Raw genomic sequence first — 27,842 nt, 5'->3', positions numbered from 1 at the left:
TACCTGCCACAGAGACAGAGTATCATACCTGCTACTGGCCTCAGAGACAAAATGCCCAAATGGAAGTGGAAACTAGACACAGGCTCTCCCATGTAAGTTAAATGCTCCCCAAACAAATAGCAGGAAGGGCTGGCAAATACATTCATTTTTAAAGTAAATATTAACTTTAATGAGCTTGGTGACTGGCAAACTGATTCTGCTCTCTTGATATTTTCCCTTCCCTGATCCTTCTCATCAAAAAGAAAAAGAAAACACTAAAAAGGCACAAACTCTCCTACTCTGAGCCCAATGTGTACCAGAGAAGAATCTAAAATTACTCTATATGTTTCTGCCCTCAAGTCTTCCTTATTCTACCAGCTGTAAAAAAAAAAAAAAAAAAAAAAAAAAAGACAGTGTAAATGAAACAATATATGTGCCAGAACTAGTCCACGAAATGCAGGGGGGGTCATAATACTGGTAATTGTAGAACTGGGGCCAATCACTATCCAACATCAGCATCTCCTGCCTGCTGCTTTGCTCTTCTTCTTCCCTTGCCCGCATCCACCAGTCATGAACCAGAAAAAGAACTGTGCCTGTCCCAGTTGGGAAAGATGGTGCAAGCGGCCAAAAGGTCATCGACAACCTGGACCCTCTGCCCTGGCTGCCAAAGGGTTCAGGGCAAAAGAAGCATGGTGGCTGGTGGTTGAACTATTTGCTTCAGACAAGATGGAGCTAACTGTCCCCACCAAGACCAAGCAGTCTCAGGGAGAAAAAAAGGAAAGAAGAAACCCCAGTGATGTTAGGAGTATAGGAAAAAGGAGACAGAAAAAACTGGTCTGTTTCTGTTCTCAGCTCTCAGGTTACCAATAAAAAGGAATTCAAAGTATTCAATGTCTCTCTCTCTATGCCCACTTAAAATCTTTCTTTCTCCGGCTACGATGTAAATATCAAAAATATCTGCCTTTTTCTGCTGTCTTCAATCTTCACAAAGACTTTGGCTGTTACAATATGAAATAAAAATGAAGCGAGAGTCGCTTCACATGCACAAGCATATGTATAGTCAGGATTTGGAAAAAAGAATTGGGTTTATTATCTGACATTTTCTGTTTAATATTAACTACTTGCCCTGGTCAAAGAGGCAATTTTATACCCACTGGAAGATCTAACATTGTTTTCTGAATGTGCCAGTTAAAACACATGCCAGCATTGAGCTCATCATACCTCCCAGCTGGAACCAATCTGTAGGTAGGCTGGTGATCCATGGTACCTCATCCAATCATGACTCTTCCATAGCCTAAAACTGTGTGCAGAGCCCCAGTGTCTAGCTGGAAATCTGTATTAAACTATTACTACCAGAATGATCAAGTTTATAACTCAAATAATTCCACTCAATCCCCACCCAAATCCAGATAAAAATGGAAATACAAGCACAGTTTTAACATAACCTTGAAACTGAAAGCAAAATGCAGTGAATAATTCAGACAAGAGACCTTCTTGATCTCACACTAACCATATTTCTCTTCAGCAACCTATTTAATCTTCCCGGACCTCAGTTTCCAAAATAAGTGTAACTTGGTTCAAAAATGACACAGATCTACTGCAGGAATCTTTTAAGTTTACTTGTTTTTATTACTTATTAGGAAAATAATTCATCTATTAGAATTACTACCAAACATCAGTTGCTTCTTTGTAAGAACTTTGGGTCCTATCCCCATCTATATACCACCTACCACACCCATAGTGCCTGTGTGTTGTTTCTCCCTTCTCCTGGGAAGCAACCCAGTAAAATGCTAAGCACATGCTAGAGTAAGACAGACTGGGTTGCAATCATGGATTAAACTCCTGTATAGCTGAGGGGCTTTGAGCAAGTCACAACTTCAATAAACCTCTATTTCCAAATTACCTTTTTATTATATTTTCTTTTTTCAGATGTTTTCCCCATACAGGAATACATATGTTTCACAAAGTAGAGATCATATTCTATATGCAATGGTTGTTTTCACTGAACACTGTAAGTTTTATTTTATGCTTTTAATATTCAAGATATATAAATATATAAATATATATGAATATATACAATATATAAAATTATCTGCAATGAGCATGGTCACTTTCTTAATAGCAAAGTATTAAAATTATTCAGTGGAAAATATGTAACTGTGATAAGAAGTAAAAATTCTGAACCTGAAAAAAAATCTAAGTTGAGTTCAATATGCCATATTATATCGCCTAAAAAAAACTATTCAAATGCAAGGAAATGTATATATAAGAAGATATAAGGAAAATAAAGGTAATGTTGTATCTATTAAAAGCGAATCACCCAAAATTGTGGTCATCCAATTAATGTCTTTAATATGAGTTTTAAGATTTTTACCTTCTAATAACTGCAGAGAAATTAATGTAAAAGCAAACCAGCATGTCTTGCAAAGTATATACTTGTTTATTTCTTCCTTTTGTGACTAAAGCACCTTTTTGTTGCACATGCAGCACAGCATTTAGATAAAGTAATCCAAACCTCTTGGGGAAAGTTCTGAGCTCAATTAGGGCATTAGGGGACAGGCCATATGTTACCAAGCCTCTGGCACACCTGAACCCCAATATCTAATGACCCAAGGATGCTCATTTATAAAATTAAATAGTCGCTTTTTTAAGAGTAGAGAATCAAGTACTGCAGATCATTCTCCATCATTTCATTTGAAGACAATGTAAAGAGAACTACACAACTAAAGAAGGTTTAAATAAATGAACACCTACAACACAAAAGATGTAATTCATGCCTTGAATGACTACTACTAACACTCAATTTTATCTCATCAATCTTATCTCTTATTTCTTTTTTAATTAATGAAATGTTTATTAAAATTGAAAAAAAAACTAACTTCTTATTCACTTTTCTGTTGTAGAATAATGTCTACCTAGCCCCTTCCTTGTTAAAAAAAAAAAAAAAAAACAAAAAACAAAGCTTGATCCCTATCTTAGTCTTCTTTTAGCTAGAATATCTAGAATATTGAAATATAAAAAAAATACACAATTTAGAACCAAGACTGTATTTTCTGAGCCAAAAATCAGGATGCAGGACCTGAAATCAAGAGCTCTTAAAAAAAAAAAAAATCAGACTGCATGTGACTATACCAGTATCCATCTTCAACTCCATTCTAATAGTTCAATAATAGATATTTCAGAAAAGTGGCTCTCAATCATTTTCGTCATCTGAACACATCTGTGGGATATGACATACTCTCAAAAAATAACCCTAGCTAACTGCAGCAGCAGTTGTCTCAAAGCATGTGATTTGGGTAGGGAAAGTGCACTGAAATCTTTAGTAAGCTTTTAGAAACTCACCATCCACACTCATCACTGTTTTATAGAGCTAGTACAATCTCCTTTCCTGAAAAATCCTTTAAAATAGAACAAATAAGGCTCTGAAGTAACTAAGTCATAATCATAACTCAGCTTTAAGGCATATAACAGTCCAAAGGAACAGACTAATTTGTATCCACCAAGACAAATGTGATGGGTGCCATGGCACCTTCCCATGGACAAACTCTAGAATATGCTGAATTCCTGGTATATATCAAAAAAAAAAAAAAAAAAAAAAAAAAAGAGAGGATGACATCAATCTGCTCTCCATTTTTTTTAAAGGAAACTGCTTACTTCAACATTTCAGCTGATAAGAACACAGAATTATAATATGTTTGAGGTCACTTAGAGTAGAATGCTAATTCCCAGACACTGAATATGAAGATACCTTTTAGACATCACACTTTACAGACATCTCACATGAAGAGTATCCTAAGATTGAGAAAACACAAATAAGTACATGGAATTGGTCACTCCAAGACTCTCTTCAATTCCAAGTCTCTTTTAATACTCATGAGTCTGACTTGCCAGCTTAGAAAAATGTGTATCAGTGAAAAGTCAAATAAGTACTCTATCTGACATAATTTAGTCTGAGTATACAATTACATGCTAAAATAAATTTTTCTACATTAGTCATAAAAGCCTTAAAAATGTTTTGTCTACACATTCCTTACCCATGCCTATAACATTTAATATCATGAAATTTAGAATTTAGAGTAGCTATTCAGAAAGACTTACACAAAAAACTACTAATCACATCACTTAAAAATTAAGCACATAATGTTGCCCCAGACATTGTAGTACAGACCACTGCCATATTTTTAGATCATAAGAAAAATAATTTAAAGAAAATCCCCAGACTCATATGCTTAAAACAAAGAAAAGAAAGAAAGAAAGGGGTGGGAGGGGGAGGAGGGAAGAAAGAAGGGAGAGAGGGGAAAAAAAGAAAAGAAAAAAGAGAGAAGAAAATTTAAAAACTAAATAATATTTTGAAAGAATAACCAGAACCAACTTTATATACTAAAAATAAAATAGATTCAGAAGGAAAAACTGAATAATCCTTCAATTATTATCTTTACATAGTGAGAGAGCTCCTTCAAGAAACCTGACACTGACGCATCCTGGAGGAATCAAGCTGGCAAAATGGAGAGCAATTGGCTGGTTCCAATTTTTTGTAATTATGCCTTTTGTAAATTTTATGACACAGAGAATAAGAAGAGTTAATTGTGTTTTAGACTATTAAAAAAATTCAAAGAATGTATCTCTCAGAAAAGGATTACTTAGAAAGGTATGTCTGTCACATTGATATAAATGTCAGCACACTCCAGATCAAGTACAGACTATGATTCCAGTCCTCCGAAAGCCCTGACCCTTTGGTTTAGCTCATTTCAATTATCATTATGGTGCCTAAAGTAAGAGGCCATCTGAAATGCAACCAAGCCATTTAAGGATTTGTAGATTATAAATCAGCAGTTCAGGGGCGCCTGGGTGGCTCAGTCGGTTGAGTGACTGACTTCGGCTCAGGTCATGATCTCACGGTTTGTGAGTTTGAGCCCCACGTCGGGCTCTGTGCTGACAGCTCAGAGCCTGGAGCCTGCTTCTGATTCTGTGTCTCCCTCTCTCTCTGCCCCTCCTCCATTCATGCTCTGTCTCTCTCTGTCTCAGAAATAAATAAACATTAAAAAATAAATAAATAAATAAATCAGCATTTCAAATTTCAGTCAGAAGGAAAATGGTATAACATATTCCCTGTAGCTGGGCCCATTTTGTTCTTAAAGAATATCATAAGTACCTAGGTTGTACTTAAAAAAAAAAAAAATTAAAAAAACTCCCAACACCAAAAGTCGGCTCTTTACAAATGAATTCAAACATGCAAATCAAAGCACACCCCACAAGGAAACACCAACCACCTTAAAGGAGAGACTTGCTACTGGTTAACGGGCCCTGCCATCAGGGTGCACAGTGCCCACCAAGAGAAACCCTACTCATGCTTTCAACTCCTGTAACATTCTGTCTTCTGGGGATTAAGAATGTGGAAGTGACTAATTCTCCCAAATGTCATACATTTTACATTTTGTGACATGTACTTCCTCTCTGAATTTTTACAGCACTAACCAGACACTCTAGCCACTGTCTGGGACTAGACAAAATTATTGTAATTATGTGTACCATAATTAGGGAGACAGTAAATGTGATCAAACATTTATAGAAAGGAAAAACTAAAGCACAGAAAGTTTTAAGAACCCAGAAATCTCAACTAAATTCCAATGATAGAATAAAGGAGGAAGTGAGGTTCTTCTTCAGATGGGTCTTTTTCAAACGTTGCATTTGAAAAACTACTACGTACCAGATTACTGGCACAATCCGAGAATAGTCTGTATATTTCTAGACTTCTTGCATGGGACAGGTTCATGTCATCCAGGGATGTCAGACATGACCATGGTGAAAAGAAAACAGGATATACTGTAACATAAAATCTTACTATAAAGAGAGTGAAGTTGAATTTGTGCCCAGACCCAACACTGCGAGATCATAGGAGCCAGTCAAGATGTGCTTGTCAGTGGGATTAAATTCCGTGAGACTGATGAGATTAAGAGTCCGGGTCAGAGCATATTCAGAGCCTAATAAAACAGACATCAACAATTGTTTCCTGTACAAATCTTTGAATAAGGAAACATCACGACAAGAAAGACATGTGAGGAAGGCTGGAGCAGAAGAGTGAGAGATGGAACAGTGAGGCCAAGTAAGAGGTTATTGGGATAAAAAAGGTAAAAGTGATAAAGTCCTGAACTGATGCGGTGTCAGCTGGTGATAATGAAGGCATGAAAATCAGAGTTGACTGATGAGGATGGAAAGGTGGGCAAGAGATAGATCATGGAAGGACCTGAAGGCCAAGTTAAGAGTCTGAACTTGAACCTGCAGCTAACAGGGAGCCTTTAAAGTATTAAGCAAGAGAAAAGCATTTCAGATCTGTCACTCTGTGGGAACAGGAGGCAAGCTGTAGGCAGGGAAGCCAGTAAGAAGATGACCACATGTCCAGGCAAGAGAGGATGAAGCTGAAGTGTGAGCCTGCCTCAGCAGTGGGAAGGGAAATGGCAGGAGGCAACGAGGACCAAGCCAATGCCAGGATGTGGTGCTTGGGGCGAAGCTCAGGACAGTGTCAGGTTGCTTCTGCCTTGGAAAATCACTAAGATAACAAAGAGAAAAGGCACAGGCTGAGGAGTACTTGGTATGTGCCGAGACTGAGATGACTACGAGATAAAGAGGCAGGAACATCAAATGGGCAGCTGCATATCTGGGTTCAGCACAGAAAGCGGGCTCAGCCACACTCATGGGAGTATAATAAGAGAGTAGCCAAAAGGAAGGAGCAGGAACAGACATACTGCTCGAGGAGGACATGAAAAAAATGATCACAGTGGACAGAGGGCTTCCATTAGCACAGAAGAGACGGGGAACACTTAACTGTGCTCAGAGCCTAGGGTGAAACACCTGTAAGAAAGAAGAGACACAATAGGAAAGAGTAAGTAGATAAGGAAATACAGAATCAATTACACAGATTTTGGAGTGAAAGCAGGGAAAGGAGTGAAGAGGAAAGGAGGAGGAATTAGCCTAGAACAGGAGAAAAGACACATCCTCCTCTGAAGTTGGAAAAAAGGAAATAAAATTGGAGCAAGTGAAGGTACACGTGCAGGCAAGGTGCTGACGCCTAACAGCATTAAGTGTTGTAGGAAGTTGGAAGGTGTTATGAGTTTTGGATTGTGTACACCAAAAATTCTTCTTAACCATACCCCTCGCCCCCAACCTCCAAATGTGATCTTATCTGGAAACAGAGTCAGTGCGGATGTAATTAAAGTAAGACAAGGTCATACTGGAGTGGGGTGGGCCCCTAACTCAATACAACCAATGTCCTTGTTAAAAGGGAAAAGTTGGAAAAACACACCCTCATTAAGGGAAGGTGATGTGAAGACACACAGGGAGAAGAAGGCCATCTATAAGCTAAGAGGAAAGGCCTGGAACGTATCCTTCCCTCACATCCTTTGGAAGGAGCCAACCTTGCCCACACTTTGATTACAGACTTCTGGTCTTCAGAACTGTGAGACAATACATTTCTGTTGTTTGAGCCACCCAGTTTGTGGGACTTTTCTACAACAACTCCAGCAAACTAACACAGAGTGGAAAGTCATCTATGAAGGGAAGGAGGGGTGGAGGAGGGTAGCTAGAAGGATTGAGGGAAGTGGAAAGGTTTCAGCAGGAAACAGGCCAGCCACACAGGGCAAGACTGTACACAGTTGCCTTGGGTTCCAGCTAAGGCCAGAGATGATAAATTTATTTACAGAGTGGTTTCCTCAAGCAGCTCTTGGCAGCCGGTGGGCAGAGGGGGAAAAGATGCCAGGTCAAAATTAAGGTCTGGCAGAGTAGATTACAAGCAAAACACAAAGGGATACGGCCACTGAGGATACTGGCAAGGGAATGATGTACCGTGAGTGAAGAGAGAAGGAAACAGGAGGGGGATGGGCAGAGAACGGGTGGTCTGGAAACAGCGAACCAACAAAGAAGAGATAAAAGGAGTACAGCAGGAGTGAGGAAGCTCACAGGGAAAGATAGTTACTGGGATTTAGTATTTTAGATGAGGAAGTCAGGGAAGTCGGAAGCTAGACAGCTGTATACAATGTATACATTATTCACACAGACACAGGGGCCTCAGACCATGATGGTAGTTAGGTGAGAAAAAAACTGCAACAGCTCCCACCACCCTCAATGCATGGAAAAATAATAACCAGGAATATCCCCAAATCATATTTGTACTTGACTCCTAGAATCTGGTTCTCAGAAAAAATCACTGCTGTGTTTATATCTCCAGTATTACAGTTACATATTTATACAAAACAACAAAGAGGGGCATGGCCTAGAAGCAGAGGTCAATGCATATGACCCCCCATCTATCTCACAAAATTATTATATTAAGCAGAGAGGAAGCAAGTTACCTATAAAAATGTACCTGAGGAAGTTACAGATCAGATGCAAAAATGTTAAGACATTTTATATGCTTTGTACACATTTCCTTAGGATACAAAAATTAAAATAGCTGTAAAATGCAAAAATCTGTGTTGGCAGCCCCTTCTACTTTGCAAACAGGAAACAAATGACCAGAGCACAGAAAATTAAAAAGCTCGTAAATGACCAATTCCCCCCCTCCCACTACAAAAAAAGTGCTTAATTATCTGGATTATATATGATAAACAAACAAACAAACAAACCTCTCTGCATTTCCAAGGTTTATTTCAACCACTAGAATTTTTGTATTTCTTAGTAAAGAGCCAAGCATACTCAACACTTTGTTCTGGCAACTCATCTGAGCTAAAATAACAGAGGCATGAAGCATAACTAAAACTACACAATTTAACCTTTTTAATTTAAACACAAGAACAATTCATGATTGCTGTGGCTTTAGACATTTCCAACCCTTTCTAAACACACATATTTATACTCACTTAGAACTTTTTACTTCCACAGTTCAAAAGGCTTTATACATAGTACTTTTACACTGGGAGAGATTAACTGTATTTTCTCACTGTTCATATTTTAGGTATCATTTTGAAACAAATTACTAATTTAAAAAAATAAGATTCAAAACTTCCCTGAAGTCATAGTATATTATGGCACAGGGAAAATGAGGCCACTCGGGAGACATGGCCTAAGACATCTACTGGGGACAAAAAGGTGAGAAAGAATTTGGAAAGTTCTGCAACTTTATACAAGGATATAAGGATATCCTTATAAATGGTTAGTCCACCCATCAAAAGTATAGATTAAACTTAGAGAACAAAAACGCTTCATATTTTAATCAGCGCCCAGATACAATATGAATGAAGAGCAAAATGATCGTCCTCTCTCCAAATAGGATGGGCTTCAACAAAATTTCCTATTCGAACAAAGTTGCCTAGTGTAAACATCCCTCAATACTTAACTTCCAAAGTGTCTCATTCTCTCTCTACAACAAGCAATAGCACACTATTCATGAATATAATTCCAAGCTGCTTATAAAAATCCGCAGTCATGGCACTTCAGCCTATTGAAGAATGAAAGAATAATAAGTCTTTCAAATAGGTCCACATCTCTTTTTCTCCTCTGTTCAAAGTCAAATATTTACACACACCCTATAGAAATCCTCTAGGAATCAGGGAATAGCAACTAAAGTCCAGCTCCAGGCACTCTGGAGGAGGCCACTCCTTGAGGTAAGGAGTCCTCTGCCTCATAAATACTGAGTAGGAAGAGAGATGCCACACCTTGATGCATATCTAAGAAGCTGATTCAGTACCCAGGTTTCAAGACTCGAATCTTAACTAAATTCCAACACAGAAGTCCTCCAACTGCCAAAGAAAAGTGAGTTCAAGAAAACTTCTAACACTGCAATCTGAGGATGATCATAGAACTTGGTGACTTCTTGCGTATTTAATCACAAATGCAGTGTCCTTTTCTGGGATCTTAGTAAAACTGTAAGTGCATGTTAACTGTTAGGTAGGATTTTATTTTACATTTAAAGATAGATAGGGTGCCTGGGTGGCTCAGTTGGTTAAGTGTCTGACTTCTGCTCAGGTCACAATCTCACAGTTCAAGCCCTGTGTATGGCTCTGTGAGGACAGCTTGGAGCCTGGCGCCTGCTTCAGATTCTGTGTCTCCTTCTCTCTCTGCCCCTCCCCTCCTCGAGCTCGCTCTCTCTCTCTCTCTCCCCCAAATATAAAAAATAAAGAACATTAAAAAATAAAATAAAATAGATTCTCCCTCCCCCTATGGGGTGCTTGGGTGGCTCAGTCAGTTAAGCGACCGTCTTCAGCTCAGGTCAAGATCTCAGCTTATGGGTTTGAGCCCTGCATCAGGCCCTGTGCTGACAGCTCAGAGCCTGGAGCCTGCTTCAAATTCTGTGTCTCCTTCTCTCTCTGCCCCACCCCCGCTTGCGCTCGCTCTCTTTCTCTCTCCCTCTCTTTCTGTGTCTCTCAAAAATGAATAAAGGTTTAAAAAAATTTAAAGATAAAAAGCAACTTGAAGATGATCCTCTCTGACAGGCTTTACAAATGAGAAAACTGAATGGCTAGAAATTGGCAAAGGAGAATCCACATTGTCTGACAGTTCAACATTCTACTTATTGACAATATATATTTACTCACATTCAACAGATATTTACTGAATGTTTTACCATGTGCAAGACACATGAGGGATTACAAAGCTGAATGTAGTCATCCTCTCAAGGAATCTAAAAACTGGTGAGTTTCAAACAAAAAAAAAATGGTGGGTTTCACAGTTTTAATATGTAAATCATCACATGAAGTCTCATATAGTATTGTAGAGGAATATCTCAAAATAACTCTCCTCATAGCCCCAATTCTTAATTTCAAACTAAATCTTTCTTTCCTCCTTGTAGCCCTTCCAAATACAGAAGGTGATGTCATGTTGAGAGCATCGGTGAAGAGAAGGATGATGATGACAACGAAGACAAGGGCAATGGGAATACCAACTATGAGACATTTACTATGTGCCCATCACTCTTCTGTAACCTTCATATACTTAGCTTATTTAATCTTCGCAACAATCTTAGGAGGGAGATAAACATCTCTAACTTATAAGAGACTTGGAAAAAGTAAGTCAATTGCCCCTGAAAAGGTAGCTGAGTTAGGGTTTACACCCAGGCATGCCTTTACTACTACCATCTCCCAGGAGCCTGACCCTGGCACTTCCCGTAATTAACTGGAAACTCCTGGGCCCCTCTGGACCTCAATTTCTTCATCCGTGAAATGATGAAGTTGGCCCCGTGATTTCCAACATCTCCTCCAGGTGTACCATTCTGTGATTTACTAACTTGAGTTTTGTTTTTTTGTTTTTGTTTTTGTTTTTGTTTTTGTTTCTTACCAATCTCTTGTACAGAGGAAGGAAAACACTTTGTAAAAGCTAGAGAAAATTTTGCCCCATATTACAAAATCCAGACCTTTGTGCAATGGTTTCCAGGTAAAGGAGGGTGGGTAGTAACCAGCTTCATATACACATCCTTCCTTAACTCTCATCTAGGTTCCAGCCTCAGATTTTTTGGAAAGCTAATCTCACAGCCACATGACAAAATAACAATCATTAACAATGGCATTTAAACTAAACAGGAGATTTTCAAATTCCTAATAATGATTAGGAGTCATCTGTAACAACATGGGAAAATACCACATTTTGGGTTAAAAGAAAAAAGCAGCATATAATAAATGGCTTATGTTTTTTTTGTTTCTAAACATAGGGAAAGAAGCAAGAACATTCAACAGTGGTTGTAGCTAGGTAATAGGATTGGGAGACTTTTCTCCTTTTCCTTATTTTTCTCTTTTATGTAAGCTTACATTACCTCCATAATTAGAGGGGAGACATTTCTTTACAAAGAGAGAAAAAGTACCAAATATTCTCCAATTGATTTCTTCTGAGAAGAAAATATACTCTCCTAAAAACATCTCAGTAACACTGCAGAAATTCCAGAAATACAGGTTTAGAGGAGAACATCATTATTACCAACTATAGATGGGGAAGAAAATATTCCTCTATTGCTTTAGGTCTAGAATAACTAAGCTTTACAGGATGTTTCAGGAATGCTGGAAGGAGAAGTTGTTTTGTAGTCCAGGGACACGTGGCTTTGTAGAGCTGGGCCCCAGGAAAAAAGGAACAGGTGCAACAGACAAAGAGGCAGACCATGAGAGCCAAATGTCACTGGCCCATCCAGAAATCCCAATCTGGAGCAGGTTCTCCCTGAGTGGTCCTGCCCTGCACCACAGCCAACCACATGGCCAAGGGGATTTCCACGAGCACAAATGTCCTCACTTCTCTGAAGCAGTATAGCAGTGAGAGAACAGGTAGCTTATTTCACAGAAACTGCAACTGTTAAATCAAACAACCACAACCAAACTAATCTATGCTTCATTAGGCTGCAGGATAAGCACACTGTGTATATACTTTTGTGTTCATATATAAACTCACTACACACACACGCACGCGCACACACACACACACACACACACACACACAGCCCAATTTACAACACATGTCAATTACTGTGGCTTTGGATGGTGACAATGAAACACTTCACTCTATAGCACTCCTGAGAATATTTTGTAAACACATTGTCTGTCTGGTGATTCCCACTGATACCACAAAAACTCAGGAAAGAGTACAATTTAAAAATCACATTCAAAATGCTATTAATTACATATGGACCCTCTGCCCTCTTGGAAGATTTTTTGCTACTTTGTAGCAAGTAGGTAAAGACAGATCTGATATACAAAGGATAGGAAAACTAGAACAGGAAAGTCAGCCCCTCCTTTGGGAATCTGATAGACAATAAGTGGCATCAACATCGCATCACATCCTGATTCAGTGCAGGGCTGCAGGGAGCTGGGGTGCCCAACTTACCAACAACTCCAGACTTGCCCTAAGCACGTACCTCACAATGGGCTTCTCCAGCACTGCCACCATTAAGGGGTCAATAACACAAAGGCCTGGGGGTATTTTTGCTAATTTAAAAAGACATATTTCTGTTGACTGCCACCAAAATTCATTCAAATAATTAAAGCTGAAAAATAATACAACTATAGAGATGTCATCTCTTCTTTTTTTAAGGCATTTTTTTTCTGCTTCTTAAGTGTGAAGTTGGCACCTATTAAGTATACCCAGAAGTAATTAAATACATCCAACATAAGATAAAGAAATTTAACCTACCTCATCAAAGGTGGTGTCGTCTTTCTTCAAAGCTGTAAAACAAAAAGGGAAAGGAAGAAGTTATTGTGAAACATCTCAAGGAAATTAAGTATCTAAGTTCTAGAAAACAGAAAGAAAACAAAGCAATATGGTGTTTTCATTTCAGAAAGTAAAACTGTACCCCAACCTGAATAACAATGTTATGACACAAATAGGAAAACTACAAATGAGACAGAGAATTGCACAGCATGCTTCTTTGTGAGACACTTTCATAAATATGTAAATGGACTATCCTCCCAAGTATGGAAAAGAAGAATGTATATCTTTCCCCTATCTCTTCTTTAGTAGGAAAACATTTTAATGAAAAGTATGAAAGAATCAAAAAGTAATCTTAAAGAAATGTCCCCTTCAGCTTCTGGGTTTTGTGCATATGTCATTATGCACGGTGTGTGGTCCTCCCAAACCAATTGTCAGGATGACACCCACTCTGCACAGTGCCCTGAATGAGATTCCCATACCGAGAGAGGTTTAAATACAGTAATGAAAGACTAAGCATGTTAAACTAAGCACTGCAGAGACAAAATTCAAACATTTCAACATGATCAATATTATAACAAAGTATCACCAAAGGAAACAATGCATTCAGAATGTTGTATGGGAATTGGCAAATGCTCAAAATTTATTTAAATATGCATGGATTCAGAATTGGCATTCTATTACTCTAAAGAGAGAGAAGTAAGTATTTCATGCATAGTTGGCAAACACCCTAGTTCCTTAAATCCTACAATTACTTAGAATGTTTCATATTAAGGAGAATGCACAAAGGAGCTAATTTAGCTGAAACCACTAGCTGGAGACATGTTTCTAATTTATAGAATTGTGCATAGGTGTTTACCGTCTGTACTGGACAGTTCTAGTGAGGATAGAAGCACTTGTGTTGCTCTTACTTGGAAAGCTATGTTCTGACAAAAGCAATGGAAAACAAATTATGTTGGGAATCAATCTCTGAGAGAAGTCATGTGCTTAAATGGAAGCTACCATACCAGAGCTTATATTATATAATGTAACAATCTTGAAAAGTATATTTTCTGTTTCATACCATAGACTTGTCTTTTTAAACATCACGAAGTATGTAGTTGTGGTGAATTAAGGGGGGTGAGGGTAGATTGAGGGAAATAAAGTGTTTCTGAAAGTTCAATTCTTAGTTTTCCTCTTTTTACCTAAGAAGCTGATCTGTACCAAATTTCTCTACTGACTTTATTAGAGGACAACTACTTCTAAATGAAAAATAAAAAGACAGCCCTTTATACCATTCTCAAATGGCTTATCTTACATTCAATTACTTACACACATTTTATTATATATTTCGCTTTAACTTACACTAACTCTAAAATAAGCTATTTTGAGGGGCGCCTGAGTGGCTCAGTCGGTTAAGCGTCCAACTTCGGCTCAGGTCATGATCTCATGGTTCGTGAGTTCGAGCCCCGCGTCAGGCTCTGGGCTGATAGCTTCTGTGTCTCCCTCTGTCTCCCTCTGTCTGCCCCTCCCCTGCTTGCACTCTGTCTCTCACATTGTCTCAAAAGTAAATACACATTAAAAAAATTAAAATAAGCTATTTTGATAGAAAGCTGTAAGATCCTCAATGATTCTTAAAGATTATTTTTAACTTAGAATGTAAAAACTTCTAATCTAGAAGGCTTTCTTTAAATATCAGTCAACAATGTTACTAAACTCCCACCCTCACTCCCTCAAACCTAAGGCATATCTTCTAATTAACATACTTGAGTAGTGATTCCAAGATAAAATATTAGTGACCTACATAAATATAGGCAAGTTGTTCCATCTAAAAATTTTTTTCTAATAAGAAATGATTAGCTCACTGATTTCAAATACAAAGTCAATCATTGTACAGCCACATACCTAGCTCATTTAACAAAAATTAATGAAAAATTATGTGGCTGTCATGTAAGATGCAAAGCTAAAGCAGCAAGCTTATAAATCACAGCACAAACTTCCTGTATTTTCTTTACTTTGGACATAATAAAAATTTAGTCTTGGGTTTTCTTAAGCAAAGCATCCAATAAGAACTACAGTTGATAACTACTCCTCGGGTAACTGCAAACACAGAATGAAGACCCTCAAACTGAGAGATAAAGAAAGCAAGAAACTAAATTGTCTTTGACATCCTGACTGGACTATTTCTTTCTTGCCCCCAAATCCTGCCAATTCCTTCAACATTCTGGATAAAGGGGTAGGGTCTGTAGGTAGAAAGAAATGGAAGAAATATTAGAGGAAATTGCAGGTATATTTTCTAAGATATAAGGAGCAGAAAGCTAGATTCTCTCCCATGCACACTATTCTCAAGCCCAAGATATCTTAGGGGAGAACATTTTAAGACCAAAAAATCTATGACTTCAGTAACTCTTCACTGGTGGATCGACACTTTATATAGTTTCTTATAAATATGGAATCCTTGCTTGAACAGTAGTTAACAGTAACAACAAAGGCCAATTAAATACGTCTCTGCCAAATATTTACCAGGTCATTGATGAATAATAAACTATTACCCAAACAAGCACGCAATATCTCATTATTGATTACATTCCCCGATTGTCATTAATCATTCATGTAAATGTAAACTCACAATTGTCTTCAAAGATATCATGGAATAGCAAGTATATTACACTTTTATGGGTTAACAAAGGTGTATGTATACATTGAATCATTTGAGATAATCAGGTAGTCTATTTAGTCCTCTGCTCGGACACTGCTTCCTCTAGAGAGCTTGCCATGCTCTCACCAAGACTAAAGTGGTGTCCCTCCTATGTTCTCCAACAGCAAATTGTGCTAATCTTCTTTGTAAAATTTGTCATTCTATATTGTCAATGCCCTTTCACTAGCCTGTCTTCTCATAAAAGTCCTTGCGGACTGGTACCAATGGCCACTGAAACTGAATGTCAGCACAATATCTCGCACATAGGAGGTACTCAATAATTATTTGTTGAATTAATTATGTCTACCTCAAAGGCCAAAAGACAGCCTCTTGCCTTTTGAGACACACTAAAGTGTTGGCATATGAAAACCATACACTATTTTCTCTCATGAAAGGATCATAGATATAAATTCCATTTCCTAGTTTTCAAATTAAAATCTTTTGAAACTACATTGGAAGAAGACATGGTACTGTATTTACATTTTGTGTCTGAACCTTTAACCTTAAGAATGGACTTATCAAATCACAGCTGGACTCTACATTACACACATACAGAACAAAGTAACAAACCCAAAATGTCAGCCTCTTCCTTTCATTCAGTTCTCTCACAAACTACATCTTTTAAAAAAATGGTGTACACGGGCTTCACCTCAAATATCACAGAGTATAAACTTCCTTTCTCTGGGAGTTAATCCAAACAAGTGTGAAGAAATGCATTCAAATGACTATGAAGAAATGACAGTTTGACCTAATCTTACACAGAAAGCATTCCTCTCCTAAGCTATCATTCAAAAATAAAAAGAAACAGGAAAGAAAAGAGGAAAAGGATTTTAACATAAACTTTTTAACAACTAAGTTCCCATTTCTCTTTATTTATGTTAAGCAAAATTAAAAAAAAAAAAAACACATGAGACAACAACAGTAATTCCTAAATAAGTGAACACACTGACATTATTTAGCAGAAAACCATAAATACTCACCACTGAAATCAGTGGATGACTTTGAAATTCAATTACACCCATCTTGTAAAAGAACTGTAACTATGTTGTAGTCACTCCCTGGCAGATGTCATAAATTAGAGTGCTATGGCTTGAAAGCCAGTGTGTTTTATTAGACCTTATATAATATAGTAATCTCAGATCAGCTGTATTGGGGTGGGTAGCGACAAAGCTGGTATGACCATTTACATGTGGATGAATTAAACATCAGCGTTGCCACTCTTATACAGTCCAAATGGTTATTAACAATAAACTGATTGAATATCACATACTTTCAAAAGTTGTGCTCATTTTCTATAGATGAACGGTTAACTTCTCAGGACTAAACAACGATACTGTATATTTTATCCTATAACAAGCTACACTTTTGAATCATACCAAAAAAGCAAAATGAAGTCAGTATGTTTACTTCAAAAGCCATCATAGATTGGTTAAAGGGAATGCATATACAGAGATGTTGGATTACTCACCAAGAATAAACCATTCACTCTTTGATCTCATGAAGTACCAATGAAGAAAGGGGGGAGACAGGGGATACATAGAGAAACTGGAAGGAATAGTAACGGCCCCCATTATTGATCTTCACATGTAACATCTTGCACTAGATATTTTATGTATTCTATCGGATTTAATCGTCACAACAACCTTAAGAAAATGTATACATGTGGACTCTAAGGTTGAGGGATATTCTGCTAGTTGACCAAGACACACAGCAAGCTGGGAAAACAGGGTTCAAACCCAGACCAGACTAACTCCAAAGTCCATCCTGTTTTAATACGGTAAAGTCAGTAACCACTTCTTCCCTTCTCTTTCTTCCCACCTCGAAAATCAATTATGTCAATATGATGCAATCACCAATAATGATAATAACATATTATGAACATCTCTTGAGTCTACACTACATACTGCACAAGACATCATATGCGTTATTTCCCTAAGTGCCAATATGAAAACTGAGTTGTACATGAAAAACTGAAGCTCAGGGGCGCCTGGGTGGCTCAGTAGGTTAAGCATCCAACTTTGGCTCAGGTGATGATCTCATGGTTTGTGGGCTCAAATCCCACGTCAGGCTCTGTGCTGACAGCTCAGAGCCTGGAGACTGCTTCGAATTATTTGTCTCCCTCTCCCTCTGCCCCTCCCCCATTCACATGCTGTCTCTCTGTCTCCCTCTCAAAAATTAACAAACATTAAAAAAATTTAAAAAGGGGCGCCTGGGTGGCGCAGTCGGTTACGCGTCCGACTTCAGCCAGGTCACGATCTCGCGGTCCGTGAGTTCAAGCCCCACGTCAGGCTCTGGGCTGATGGCTCAGAGCCTGGAGCCTGTTTCCGATTCGGCGTCTCCCTCTCTCTCTGCCCCTCCCCCGTTCATGCTCTGTCTCTCTCTGTCCCAAAAATAAATAAACGTTGAAAAAAAAAATTTAAAAAAAAAAAAAAAAACAACTGAAGCTCAGAAGGTGAGGGACCTGTCCAAGGTCACACTGCTGCATGTGGCAAGACGGGAAATCTCCAGTGGTCTGACACAGCCCACACCCTTAATCTATGCACTATACAATCCCATAGTAAAAACCCCATTCCATAGTCTTGAGCACCTTAAAACCTTTATATAACCAAATTCGTTTTATTGCTTTTTGATGTTGCAAATATAACATTAAGAAAGTACTCAAATAACAAAGATTAATTTTTCTGCAGTCCCACTTCACATGTATGTCTTGAGTTTGACATACAATCATAACCACATAAAACCTCTTTATCTCTTTACAGTATTCCAGAATGGGACTTGCTATTCAGAATCATGACCTTCCTTCAATACAAGAAATAATCAGTTAGGTTCACTGCACTGTACTGTTTCTGAAAGAAGGAAGTAAAATCTACTAGATCATAGAAGACATTTTAACAAGTGTTGGAATCAAAAGGAGTTTCACATCACTAAATCTCAGTAAGCTAGAAAATCCAATTAACTGTAATACCCCATTCCCCGGAATGGTAGTTAATCCAAATTTTACTGATTGTCGATCAAAATCTTAGAATTGCTTAAACATAAGGAATTTTTGTATTAATGTCCTTGGTTTCTTACTGAGATTCAACTGCAATGAATTATTTAACACAAAACTGGAAGGGCTCCAACAGAGTCATTAGCATTAGTAAATATACAGTTAATGTGTTTTAGAACAGGGCTTAATGGACTCCAGAACCCGCCTCTGTGATGCTTTGGGTCCCAGGTTGAACATCCTCCTTAAAAATGCACACCAACTGAACACCTTGCTCTCTCACACTCTTGGCTTCAAACTTCATTTGCATGTAGGAACTCTTCAAATGCATCCCTAACTCGTGAGAGTGAAACTGCAACTATTCAATACATGCAATAAGTAAAACCAAGATTAAATGTTGGTTTCACACCATAACTTTACAGTCATTTCAGAAAGATTTTGTGTACCAATAGAAAATTTTTAAACCCAACACAAAGAAAACTAGGCTAAATTTTGATCCATATTTCCTCTTGCTTGAAGAAAGTTTGCATATTTTACAGTGTGCTTATATAATGATTTTTTTTTACAGGAATGGATGGATGGATGGATGAATGACTCCAATACTCATATTCACCCCAGGGGTTTATTTTAAGGAATTAAGCACTTTATGCTTAATTTCCATTAACACCTTCATTAACATGGATGACATGTTAAACAAGTGAAACAAAGGCTAGAAAGCTTCTTAGGGAATCCGAGGGGTTATTTTTAGTGCTTGTAGGATTTTCTTGCTGAAAACAGTTACCTGCATAAATGAAAGTTCTAATGTTAGAGGAGGCAGATACCGTCTTAAGGTTAAAAGGGGTTTTCTATGGCTAACCCTAAAAAGCTAGCAAACCCACTCCACATAATACTGTTGTCACCCTGTTATAGTCCGTGACATGGATTTATTCTTAAATGTCCTAAACATTTCTCAGTCGGTTTTTATTTGTGTATCAGTTGGTTGGTTTAAAGACAATAGCCCCGGAGCTGTAGTAAATGTAAGAAGTTCTGGGGACTTATTCCTAAATGTTCAGACAAGTTCACAGCGCGCATTTATTTGCTGCAATGGAAAGATTCAGAGAGCTTGGGACAGAACAGCCGAATCTCGCTTTCGAGGACCCGAAGTACCGAACAAAAGGTCCCAAGGTATCTGTCCCACTTCCCTTTTGGTTGGATGTGTTAAACAATACGAAGGAACAGCTCAACGTTTCACCAATTTCCAAAGCTAAATTATTGACTAAACACCCCAGAGCGAAACCTGCGCGCAAAAAAAATTAAAAAAATAAAAAAATAACAAGTGACCCAGGCGGCCGCTCAGCCCGGTGCGCAGCGGGGCCCGGGGCGTCCCATCGCCAGTCCAACGCGGGCGCGAAAGGCGGAGCGCTAGTGGCGAGGAGAGGAAACCCAAACTGTGGGCTTTAAGATCATCCACAAATGATCCCCTAGATCCCGAGGGAGAGGGGTGTCTCTCCTTTCCATTGTCGCCCTACCCCCAGGTCCGGGTACTGTTCCCTCCACCGTCCGCGCGCAGCACACTCTACACCAGCCCCGGGTGGTCGCCGCTTTGGTGATGCCAGAAGCGCTGGGCGGAGGAGCAGGCGCCGGGGGCGTCCGGCCCGGTGCCCGGGGCAGCGCGCCACTCACCGATGCGGCTGAAACTCTCCGACAAAGTTCTCCGCAACTTCTTCATCTTGCCGATCTTCTCGGCCGGCTGCGGCTCAATGAGGTCGCACATCTGGGCGACGCGGGGCTCCGGCAACTTCCCCAAACTGGTCCAGAGCGGAGCGCAGACAACAGCGAGGGCGCGCGGCAAGAAGGCGGCGCCTCCTCCTCCTCCTCCTCCTCCACCTCCTCCTCCGGCCAGGAGGCGACGCGCTGGGCTCAGGAGGCGAGTGGCGAGCTGCAGGCTCTGCTCCGGCCTGGGCCGCGGCTGGGCGGGCGGGGGCGTTCTACGTGGTGCCGGGGGCGGCCGCCATCGCCGCAGCCGCGGTGGCCCCGCGCCGCGCCGCCGCCGCCCGGCTCATTTTCCCTCCTTTGTAACCGAGAGCAGCGCGGCCGGCGGCCGACAGCGGGGGTGGCGCGGCCGGAGGCGGGGCGGGGACGGGCTGGGAACAAGGTGCGGGAGCCGGGGGTCGCCGGAGCGCGCGGGGCACAGGCGGGGAGAAGTTCTCAGCCCCGAGTTTCGGGCGTTAGGGAGAAAGAGCCGCGGCGCGGAACCGCCACCCGCCCCGCCCTAACCGCCCCTCCCGCCGCTTCCGCCCCGCCTCCCCCTTGGCAAAGGACCCCGGGCTCGGGACCCCAGGGGGACCTTGGCTCCCCGGCTCGGAGTCCGCGTCCTCGGCGGGCCTCTAGCCCCGCTCGCGCCCCCGCGGCGCCCCCTCCCGGCCGCCCCCGCGCGCCTCCCCCGGCCCTGCCCGCCCCGCCCGCGCGCTCCAGGACCCAGGCCGTTGGAGGGCCTCGAACAGGCAGGGCTGGGAGCGGGCCGCTACTGGGGACTCCTCCTCGCGCTTTGGGGAGGCCACCCAAGGAAAGGCTCTGGATCTCGGTCGTTTATGACTGATTTTCTCCTTGCCACGAACGCATGTGAAAAGGGCGAGGACCTGGGGGGAGGGGGTGGCCACCACCACTACCTCTGGGTGGGGGGAGTGGAAAGGCCTCGGAGACGCACTCAGGCTTGAGGGCGACTTTTTCTTTTCCCAGTTTTGCTAGGGAGGTTGTTAAATTGGGCTCGTTTTTTAGGGGAGTCAAGTGCAAAGGCAGAAGCGTCAACTGTAACCCCCCAAGGCACGGTTAAGTGCTGTTTCCTTCACCGCTGTGCCACACTGAGTGACTGATGGGAATGTAGATGCCGCTGATTTCTGGTATAAATACCTAGTTCTATAGTAAATAGCAATGGGATTCTAGAATGTATTACCAATTCTGGAATATATTGGTAATCTATTGGTAATAGATTGCCGATTCTAGATTACCAATTCTAGCATGTATTTCTAAATTGGAAGACTTGGAGCCAAAAAAGATTCCGACCTCCTCTTCCCCGGCCTCAAAAAATAAATTTTAAAAAGGAAGACGTTGGGGGAGGCTTTATAAAATCCCAAAACAAACAGTTCAGGCAGCAAACACACATCGTCTTCATTCTATTAAAACGTGGTGCAGCGAACACTCCAAACATCACTCTCCCAAGGGAGAGAGAAGGAAGATGGGGGGAGGGACTGAATGTTGATTTGGGGCCAGCAAACTCCTTATGAATAGAAATTTAGTAATCTTGAGTCATCTGGCTGTGTAAGTAATAAGAGCTTGTGAGTGTGTGACAATGCTGTTTGGTTTAAAGGAAGTTTTGGGGAGTTTGTGTTTTGTTAAAAGATTTTTATCTTAAAACAAAAACTAGCCCCCTGCCTTCCTTAAATTGTGAGGTAGAACACTTCGACTTGTTCTCCTCTGCACTGAGCATATTATAGGGTCTTGATAGATGGCAGCTGATAACAGACAGGAAGTCAAGCCAAGCAAAGGAGGGTGGGGAATTCATCAAGATGCAAGGAGGCTGGGTCCTAGTGACCATAATTAGATATTATAGACAGCACCAAGTATGGCCTCAGAAAGGAAAAAGTTTGACTTTTACTACTTCCTCAGATTACTTAGGGAGAAAGTTATCAGCAGTTATGAATGAAAAAACAAAAGCAACCAATTAAAATATTGATGGGTTCTATCTACCGAGTGAACAAAGTTGAAGAAATAGTTACTAATGTAATAAGCTTTGAGTACTGTGTGTCTGTGGCTATCCTATTCACTCTGACAATGACTAGTTCATATAGGTAAATACACATATAGCTACAGATACAGATTCTCCATTTTACCTCCCCAGTATTTAATATTTCCAACCTTTTTAAAGGTCAACTTCTGCTTGAATAAATCATGGTATATGCATACAAAGGTATAGTAAGTAAACACTTTTTTTAGATGAGATAAATCAATATGTATTGATGTGTAAATATGTCTAGGGTAAGTGAGTAACAAGCAAATTTATCATTAAATCATTTGTGGGGAAAAATATACAGATGTATGTTTCCACATGCACAGAAAATTTCTCCAGAAAAAGAACAAAGAACGATTAAGTGTGCATACCCAGAATAAACAGAACATGTCCTTTGCCCTTATACCTTTAAGTACAATTTGAATGTTTTACCCAAAGAACACATTACTTATAAATACTAATAAAAATACTAATTTAAAACATAAAAATAATATTTACTTCATTTTTACCTACCCTACTCCAAAACTTCTGCTTTCGCATCTCCAAAATAAACCTCACCTCATTACAATAGTATTCCTAACAGGAGAGATAGTGGTTAGTAATGGACCAAATAAACCTTGTCAATTATGAATAACCAACTTCCCGTTATATGCTTAACAACTTCCTTTGTTGGTTATATATTAAAATGATTAATTTTGTAAGAAACTGTGACACAAAGGAGGACATTTTTAACTGGATAGTTTTAAAATGTATACACTTAATAGGAATCATCTCTTTACACAGTTATTTGTTTCACTTATGTCTTTATCCTACATTTTTAAGTTCCCTGAGGGAAGGGAGTCTGTATACAAAAAGTACAATGTTTATTTCATTGTGAGTGTAAGCTAAAAATTTTTTTAATGTGTATTCATTTTTGAGAGATGGAGGAAGAGAGAGCATGAGTGGGGGAGGGGCAGAAAGAGAGAGAGACACACAGAATCCAAAGCAGCAGAGCCTGATGCAGGGCTCGAACCCACAGACTATGAGATCATGACCTGATCTGAAGTCGGACATTTAACCAACTGAGCCACCTAGGTGCCTCATCACAGTGGATGTAAATTAAATGTCAAGTGAATGTAGAATGTATCGCTGCCCCTGAGAAGTGATGTGTTGTCCTCAGAAACAAAGATGACTATCCAGCATCTGTGTGGCATATGTATTTTCAGTGGGAGGATGGATCTGTGCCAGTCCTCCATCCGAACTTCTGGTTCACAAGGTTATAGTTTGGCTGGACTGAATTAAAGGTGCAGTATCTGAATACAAACACATAAACTTACCTAGAGGCTGAACCCAACATGAGTTGACCTTAATCAAATTCATCGATTAAAGCATGCATATATATTAATTAGGCCTTGAGGAGTAGCAACAGTGGCTGGACATCCACCACAACTCATGGGTTCTGGTCCCTACTCTAAATGTTGTGTGGCCTTAAATAAAGTGACTTACCCACTTTCTTATCTATAAAAAAAAAAAAAGGGAGGGGGCTTGAACTAGATGACCTCCAGGGTCATTCATTCCTGCAAAATTCTGATTTTAAGTTGAATGGTGAAATTTCTCCTCTCCCAGCTTATGTACTAAAAGGTAGATTTATTAATGAGGAGTAATTAACATGCAAGTAAGATGGACAAAGACAAAGACCATCGACAAAAATTAGGTAAAATTTAAGATACATTATTTCTAGTTCTGCTATACATTAATTATGCTTTTATTATAAATGGATCTTGCCCATATAAGAAAAATAGCAGGCTAATATGCTGGCAGTAAATTTTAAGGGAATGAATCCTACTCCAAAGAAGATAAATTATAGAGGATTTGATTAGAATCTATAATCTAGCAAAAGGAGAAAACAGACTTACTGACCTGAAACGGTATGAAAAGATATTATCAGTAAAATAAAATCTATGAAACAAGGATGTCAAGTATGTAGGGAATAGAGTGGGAAAGCAAAATTAAAAAGAGAAAATGTATGTTTATTAATGTAAAAATTTAGAATTTAACCAAAGGGTAAATATTAAGACATACAGTCAGGTTGTAATTATTGAAGTGGTGGAAATTTACCTAATTAAATATCCTCTTAGAAATCTAAATAGTCACCCTAGTTAATTATTTTTAGGATCAAGTATTATCCTCCTTTTTTGAACACAGCCAGCAGGAACTGAAGTAGCACAAGTTTAAGTGACTTATACAAAGTTCCCAGTGAGTCATCAGTGAAACTGGCACATGGAATCCAAAACTCTTGTCACCAACTTTTGGTTAATGTCTAGCCTTAAGGGTTCCCCCCCCCCTTTTTTTTTTTTTTTGACATAGAGCAAATTAAAATAAAAAAGGGAAGGGGAATGAAGGGTTGTTATATCCACACTTAGGTAAATGGAGCTCCCCATCCTTCCCCCTCCCTGTCTATCCACCACCCATTGCCTAGTGACTCCTAATTTCAATCCCTTTCACATTTACAGGAATCATTCTTGTTACCACAAACATCCGGGCTTGTGCAGAACTAAGACCTGTATTTGTCTAATTGTTTTATAGGTAATTCTCTGTTTGTTCATCATATATTTCAAGAGACCTAAGGACCTAAATAAATTGATCTACTTGCAAATGGCTGTAGTATGAACAAAGAAGCTGCCAAAACATCCAAATGATGTCACTATTAATTAGCTCAGAATAGTTTTGAAGAAAATAAACTACCAGGGTCAAAGCATGCATTGAAATACTGGTGAACTGCCCTGTCCTATTAAACCATATTTAAATATTAATGTTACCTTGTTCCTGTTTTCAATTATTATATAATTTGTACAATGGAAGTCCATAGAAGAAAATACCAACCATGACATAACTCACTGAATCATGCTGTTTGGTGTTATTTGTGTGTGTGTGATACAGATGAGTCATCAAGAAAGGGTCCTCATTTATGACTGTCATCAATTTCAGTGCATCATGTTGCAGATCCATCAGAATTAAACTTCAGGGACCAGTCCTTTAATTGAATTCTGAACATGGATGTGAAAATGGTCAGAAGCAAATGTTTTAGTGAACCAAAACCTTATGCCTTTTGGTCAGTACAGACAAGTCCTGTTAGGAACAATATGTTCAGAAATGCAGCTCTTGTATCAAAAACACCCTAATCTTTCTTTCCAAGGCACTTGACAGTTCATCTGCATTCACATGCCTATTCTAATCAAGTGCTTCTAAGCCAAAAAAAGTGTCCATAGGATAATTATGTTGATGGTGTCATCAGACATATCACATTCCCTAGCAAAACTCACTATTTATTATTTTTAAATGTAATTGAAATACTTATGGTTTTATAATGTGCTATAAATTGATGCTTTCATTTTAACCCATACTACTCCAAGAGACATTATCATTACCACCGTGTTACAAAAGGAAATGAGCCTAGCGATGCCTAGATGCCACCCCCAAAATCATCACACAGCTTTCAGTTTTAGATTGAGACACAGTTTGGTTACTAAAAACTTTTCTTTTATAAAGAAATTTTGTGTCATGATATATGACATTTTCTTTTTCTTTTGATACACTTTGGGTATAATCATGGTTGTCCTTTTGGAAAGAAAGAACTATTCCAAAGCAGAGAAAGTTCTAAAAACAAACTCAAGCAGGTTAATGGATAGATAAAAACTCCTAAATTCCAGTACTATATTTTCTTTTTTCATACCTTATGGGAAAATATTAAAGGTGTGGTATTCAAAGGTAATACAATTGACTTTGAAAAAGAGGCTCCTTTCTACTCTACTCGGTGCTTGTAAATGAGCTAAACATTCTAAAACTATCACTTCTTGGGCCGTTGCAGCACGCATCAGAGTAGTGGATTCATAAAATGTAATTTGGTCATAACTAACATTTAATATAATATTCCTCACCTATGAGAATGAGTCATACCAAAATTACTTGGTGTCTTAGTCTGTTTGGGCTGCTATAAATGGAATACCATAGACTGGGTGGCTTTTTTTTTTTATTTTTTTTAATGTTTATTTATTTTTGAGACAGAGAGAGACAGAGCATGAATGGGGGAGGGTCAGAGAGAGAGGGAGACACAGAATCTGAAGCAGGCTCCAGGCTCTGAGCTGTCAGCACAGAGCCCGATGCGGGGCTTGAACTCACGGACCTTGAGATCATGACCTGAGCCGAAGTCGGACACTTAACTGACTGAGCCACCCAGGCGCCCCGACTGGGTGGCTTTTAAACAACAGAAATTTATTGTCCACAGTTCTGGAGGCTGAAAGTCAAATCAGGAAACCAGCATGGTTGACTTCAGCTGAGAACTCTCTTCCAAGGTGAAGACCGTCAACTTCTCACTGTTGAAAAGTGGGGAGGGAGGTCCCTGGGACATCTTTTACAAGGGCACTAATCTCATTCATGAGAGCTTCATACTTATAATCTAATCATCTCCCAAAGACCCTCCAAATACCATCATATTGGGGATTGTTTCAACATATGAATTTTGGGGAAACACAAACATTCAATCTGTGCATTTGGGGAGCATTTTCAAAGGATCATTCTAGAGCATCCTAGGCAGAGACTGGAGAAGCAGGAGGAGAAAGGGGCACATATAGATTGAAAAAGCCTCCAAGATGATTCTTGTACAACCCCCAACAAGTAGTAAGAATCATTGATTTAGTCCCTTAAATGGCAACATGATGGTTGTTATTTGATGAAAGCCAGATAGGAAAGACAACGTAGAAATATTCATGGAGCATAAAAGACAGTAATGCTGGAGAGGTAACATCCTAGGTGTGTTTCAAATGGTAAAACAGAAACCAGGGATAGGAGCCATAAGATACTCTCCGTTCTAGAACCTTTTGTAATGGCCTATATAGTATCACCAATCCTCTGCTTCTTCATCTGTAAACAACAGTGAGAATTGTTCTGGTTCTACCAGCCGAAAATTATCTCCTTTTCCTAATCAAATATATTTGATTTCTTCTAATTACAAACCAAAAAAACAGACATAGGCCAATTGAGTTGAACAGAAATGATTGAGAGAATCGTTTTCTAGTACTATCTCTATTCTCTTATCATAAGCAAGTAATTTTACTTGACTTCATTTGTGTAATTATCAAATGCTTTTTTAAATTTAAATTCTAGTTAGTTAACATACAGTGTATTATTAGTTTCAGGTATAGAATTTAGTGATTCATTGCTTACATATAATACCTGATGCTCGTTACAAGTGCACTCCTTAATCCCCATCATCTGTTTAACCCATTCTCCACCACCACCCCCCACCTTCCCTCTGGTAACTATCAGTTTGTTCTCTACAGTTA

The 27,842-nt window shown here is 39.4% G+C and overlaps 1 protein-coding gene across 3 annotated transcripts in view; it reads right to left on the bottom strand.

The window, feature by feature from the left end:
- The window catches only part of CDK14 (cyclin dependent kinase 14), a 616,562-nt gene that overhangs the window by 568,708 nt on the left and 20,012 nt on the right, over positions 1-27,842 (bottom strand). Inside the window, exons 1-2 of one of the 3 annotated variants that reach the window (XM_045497019.1) lie at positions 20,418-21,136; positions 13,078-13,109 (exon numbers count right to left, since the gene is read on the bottom strand). In XM_045497019.1, coding sequence (XP_045352975.1) covers positions 13,078-13,109; positions 20,418-20,508 — 123 coding nt within the window. In that variant the 5' untranslated portion in view covers positions 20,509-21,136. Of the gene's footprint in view, positions 1-13,077; positions 13,110-20,417; positions 21,137-27,842 lie in introns of those variants that run through there. The other 2 variants (XM_045497020.1, XM_045497022.1) reach the window with 2 other exon arrangements.

The sequence above is a fragment of the Leopardus geoffroyi genome, chromosome A2, assembly GCF_018350155.1.
Source record: "Leopardus geoffroyi isolate Oge1 chromosome A2, O.geoffroyi_Oge1_pat1.0, whole genome shotgun sequence".
Lineage (NCBI taxonomy): Eukaryota > Metazoa > Chordata > Mammalia > Carnivora > Felidae > Leopardus > Leopardus geoffroyi.
The sequence above is the reverse complement of the archived record's forward strand: the minus strand, read 5'-3'. Positions and strand labels throughout refer to the sequence as shown.